Genomic DNA, 5,082 nt, shown 5'->3' on the forward strand with positions numbered 1-5,082 from the left:
TTTTTTTTTTGCACCGCTTGGGGCGGCAAAAACCCTGGAGCCGGCCCTGGTATTTGCACATGACTAACCTTAGACCTGAAGACGCTGCCGAGTATTTCTGCATGTTGGACGCAGTATGCAGAAGGCGTTGGAGCTCAGACAAGAATGGTTTTTACTGCAGAATATTTCTGCTGGGGAAGCTGATAGCCTGAACAGTAGAAAATCCCAAAGGAAACCGGCTCAGACAATCCACTCGGCTTTAACAATAGTAACAGGTTACCTGCTGCCATCCACTTCTTTCCCTGACCCTGGATCCTCGGAGTCCTTCCCCTAGTGCCACCCTTCCCCAGTCCCCTTGTGGCAACCTCATTCCTCCAGCTCTATCCACTCTAAGTCTCCAAGAGACAACAGAAACCAAAGCCTCTCACCAGGCCTTGTAGGGACTTCTTCCAAAGGAGCTGATCTGTGCTTTAAAATGGGGGCAGAGGGAGGTCTTGGAAGATGCATGGGGATGTGTCCAACATGGGAGAGGGGATAGAGAGAACATGCAATGTGTTAGTGGGTTTCCTGAACAAGAGGGCAAGGACTGGGGGGCTTAGACATATTGGATGTGACCTGTGCAGGCATGCAGGGCCTCCATCTACCTAGTTATCCTTAATGGACTCACATCCATGCTCCGGCCGGGTGGTGCTGCCTCACACCAGCTCCAACCCCTGCATTGATCCAGGTCCATTCTCTCTCTCTCACCCATGGCAGCTGTGGCACGGCGCAGAGCTGACCGAGTGGGTGGGGCTCACCTCCCGGCCGGAGGCCGACCATCACGTCAGCCCAGGCTCCGAGTGCAGCGAGGCTGGGTGGGGTCGGACCGGAGCGAACACCACCACTGACAGGCTGCAGGAGGTGGTGAGGGACGGCACATGCAGAGAACAGTGCTGGCATTACGACTAGGGTTGCCAATTTTGGTTGGGCATATTTCTGGAGGTTTCATCTTCTGACATAATCTTTAATTCAAGATTAATCTTTAATTCCTGGAGACTCCAGGACAATCCTGGAGGGCTGGCAACCCTAATTATGACCCCACCACCATGCTGTGGGCCAGCAACCCCCACGCCAAGAAATCAGGGTTCCAGGTAAATATCCCCCCACCCAGAGCCGCCAGCCAGCAGCAAGCTGCTCCAGGGCAAGGAGCTGATGGAAACCACCATGGCCGTGCCCCTCCCATGCTGCACTGCCCCAAGAGGGGAGCCCCTGGGGCATCATGGGAGATGCAGCCCAGCCAGGGATCCCGACATCTAGGACATCTCTGGAGAGGTATCGCCAGTGTTCGTGCCCTTCTGCAAGGCGCTGGTGGAAACGGGCTGAAATTTAACATGGGCTCACGCAAATAGGGACAAGTAAGAAGAAAATTCCTGCTCTGAGCTGGGGGCTCATCAGCTGGAAGCGACAGAGGAGGAGGGAGACTTTGGTGTGTCAGTGGATTGCAGGATGACCATGGGCCACAAACGGGATGTGTCCGGGAGAAAGGCCAATACGGTTCTGGGATGGAGCAGCCGAGGTGTCTCCAGTAGAGAGGGAGGGTTTAATGCCAGAGGAGAAGGCACCGGGCAGAGCTCAGCTGGAATCCGGTGCAGAGTTCTGGGCAGCCCTGTCCCAGAAAGAGGAATCTCAGCTGGAGCAGGTGCCGAGAAGGGCTGGTGGGACAATCAGGGAAATGGAGAGTCAGTCTGACCAGAGGGGAATAAAACACCTGGGCTAGGTTAGCCTAAAACACAGGCTGGGCGGGGTCTGATTGCTCTACAGATACATCAGGAGCGGGGGGAACACCAGGGAGGGAGACGAGCTGTTGAAACTAAAGGACAAATCAAATGGGGATAAATGGGGCAGGGATCAATGGAGGCTGGAGATGAAGAGAAGGTTTCTAACCATCAGAGGGGGAAGGTTCTGGAACAACCTCCAATGGGAGCAGTTGCGGGGGAGGGGAACAACCTAACAAGGATACAGACAGAGCTTGATAAGTTTATGGATGGGATGATATGACAGGGCTTCCTGAGACATGAGGAACTGGATTCCATGACCCAGTAGGAGCCTTCCAGTCCTGTGTTCCCACAAGAAGGAATAGGGGCATGAAATACAGCTCCCATGCTGCACCATGACCAGAAATGTTTAGGCTTTGATTTTTAACAACATGTTTCAGGGAAAATGTTGAAAATGGAGAAATGCCCCACGCCCACATTTTATGAGCATCTCTATTGTTTGCCTTCCCTGGAGGATCTTCAGGTGACCTCAACTCCAAGGCTACCCAACAGACAGGGCCCTGGGTGAAATCCAGGCCCCATAGACGTGGATGGGAGCTTCGCTGTTGATGTCCATAGGGGCAGGATCTCACTGGAGCGGAGGGAGTGTCAGTGTTCCCGTCCCGCAGGAAATGGCAACATTTCAATCTTTGTTTTCAAAGAAAAGTTGAGATGTCAACATTTTTGCCAGAATGGAAATTCCAAAAGCAGGTTTGACTCAGAAATGTCTAAATGTTTCATTGCAACATTTTCAATCAAAATGAAACATGCTGAGATGTGAACAGATTGAAACGTTTCCTTCCATGTGAACAAATTGGAGAGAGTCCAGAGGAGAGAAACAACAAATAAATGATCAGAGGTTTAGAACGGCTGACCTTGGGAGGAAAGGCTGAAAGAACTGGACATGTTGGGCTAGAAAAGCTGAAGCTGAAGGGGGGACATGATAACTGTCTTCAAATATGTTAAGGGCTGTTATAAAGAGGACATTGATCAAATGTTCTCCATGTCCACTGAAGACGGAACAAGAAGTAATGGGCTTAATCTGCAGCAAGGAAGATTAAGGTTGTACATTATGAAAAACTTTCCAATTCTAAGGATAGTTAACCTCTGGAACAGGTTAACTAGGGAGGTTGTGGAATCCCAGTCACTGGAGGTGTTCAAGTCCAGGTTGGACATACACCTGTCAGGGACGGTCTAGGTTTATTTGGTCCAGCCTCAGTGCAGAGGGTTAGACTAGATGACCTCTCAAGATCCCTTCCAGCTCGACTTTTCTATGATTCTAAAATTTTGGTTTGTTGAGTTTACCCAAAATGCTTCATTTCGAGCGAGTTCAACATTAAGCTGTAGTTCCTTATCAGTGCATTGCCTTCTGGCAGGGCACGTGCAGAAATTTAACGTTGACCCCTTTTGCAGGGGCACGATCTGTATCCCGCCCTGGCTCCGGCAGGACCTCGCTGTCCTCCCCGCAGCCCCGGGGCTGGGAGGATCTTGCTCTCCCTGCCACTGCGGCCTGGAAAAGCTCTGTGCCTCCGACGATTATGTGTGTGTGTGTGTGGGGGGGTGCCCCTGCTTAACCCCCTTGTGCACACCCGTCTTCTGGGACCTGTAGTTCAGGCCTCTATTTTCCCTTATGTAGTCCCTGCCTGGACTACATCTCCCACAATGCACTGAGTCTTGTGATTCCCATGATGCTCCAAACAGCTCAATCAGAAGCAAATCTGAGTTGCATTATGGGAAATGTAGCCCTCCAGGGAGCCAAGTCCTTACGAGAGAATTGAGACCTGAACTACAACTCCCAAAGCCAATGCACAGGTAGGAAAAATCAGTTTAACACATTGTTGAACTTATTCCAAACTAAATGTTTCAGATCATTTAAAAAAAATGAAATATTCTGATTTGGGTGGAATGGACCCAAGATTAGATATTTCATTTCAATTTTCCCCATGGAAAATTAAAAATTCATGGCAAAATCAATTTTTTTCTGTGGAAAATTTCAATTTTGTATAAACTGCCTTTTTCACAGGTACCTCATTTTGCCCAGCTCTAGATTTTTCTCTCTGCCCATCCATTTCCAGGCTGGTTCTGTTTGGCGGAAAGAGCTGGGCTTTCAGCAGCAGAGAATACCTGTCCCAGATGCAATGTGAGATCTCAGCAGGACAGGCCGGACTGGGTAATATCAATCACTGATGTTATTCTCCTTATTGGCAGGGCGATGCCAGCGGGCCCCTGGTTTCTCTATGGAGAGAGATGAATGGAGAGGTGTGTATAGGGATGGGGGGATGGATGAAGGAGTGCGTATGGAGATGGATGGGTGTGTAGGGCGATGGATGGGTAGATGGATTGATGCATACATGGATGGATGGAGGGGTGTGTATGGAGATGGATGGAAGGATATGTACAGGAATGGAGGGGGTATATGGGGATGGATGGATGGATGAAAGGATGTGTAGAAGGATGGACAGATGGGTGTGTAGGAGGGAGGAATGGGAGATGGATTGAACAGTGTGTATGGGGGTGGATAGATACATGGATAGATAGCATAGGTGCCAGAGATGGGGGCCAGAGGGACATTGTCCCCCCACTTTGAGACCCTGAACTTGGCAGGGGCTCAACGAGCCCCCCCCACCTTATCCCCGACTGGTGCTAGGTGTTGTAACGCTGGCGCCATCCCTGCTAGCATGACAGAGGAACACATGGGCCAAATTTGAATGGCATGGCCACCCTGTGTGCCACGTAGCAACACCACCCACCCCAGAAGGGCACCTATTCAAATGTGGCCTGGCTGCCCCACTGTCCTGACAGGAGGGTGGGTGGGTGGGCCAAATCTGAGTGCGTGGCATGGGGACCTGGCACTTGGTCCCGGCACTTCTGCAGTCCTGCCAGCACCCCACTGGATGGACTACAAGTGTCTGAAACCCTCCATTATCCCTCCTCCATTCTGATTTTGCAGAGCGATTCTGGAGGCCCCCTGGTTTACAAGGGGAAGGCCCAGGGCATCGTCGCCTATGGAAATGGCAAAGCACGGCCCCCTCAGGTATTCACCAGAATTTCCAGCTTCTTGCCTGGGACAGAGGCGACGCTGGAGGAATTACAGCATTAGGGGAGAGAGCTGGGTTCCGCCTCAGGCGTTATTTCACACGGCAGATGTTTTGGATGAATTATTTCCCCAGCTTTGCTTAAGCAAAAGGCTAGCAATAGTGTCTCAGTATAACCCTGCCCTTCCCCTAAACCATAGCACTAGGGGGCGCTGTGCTGCAGAGAGAGGGGCAGGGGGGGCTCCCTAGGGGGCACGCTCCCCTCATAGTCAGTG

General features: G+C 51.3%; 1 protein-coding gene across 2 annotated transcripts in view; it reads right to left on the reverse strand.

Moving 5' to 3' along the window:
* Nucleotides 1-840: 840 nt before the first annotated feature.
* Nucleotides 841-5,082, reverse strand: part of LOC112125292 (receptor-interacting serine/threonine-protein kinase 3-like) — a 12,192-nt gene continuing 7,950 nt past the window's right edge. The window contains exons 12-13 of one of the 2 annotated variants that reach the window (XR_003370192.2): nt 3,800-4,007; nt 841-1,670 (exon numbers count right to left, since the gene is read on the reverse strand). Coding sequence is in view for 1 of the 2 variants with exons in the window: in XM_029913480.1 (XP_029769340.1) it covers nt 3,949-4,007 (59 nt within the window). In the remaining variant the exon portion in view is untranslated. Of the gene's footprint in view, nt 1,671-3,610; nt 4,008-5,082 lie in introns of those variants that run through there. The other variant, XM_029913480.1, reaches the window with a different exon arrangement.

Source organism: Terrapene carolina, unplaced genomic scaffold, assembly GCF_002925995.2.
Source record: "Terrapene carolina triunguis isolate 2854851 unplaced genomic scaffold, T_m_triunguis-2.0 Scaffold665, whole genome shotgun sequence".
NCBI classification, from domain to species: domain Eukaryota; kingdom Metazoa; phylum Chordata; order Testudines; family Emydidae; genus Terrapene; species Terrapene triunguis.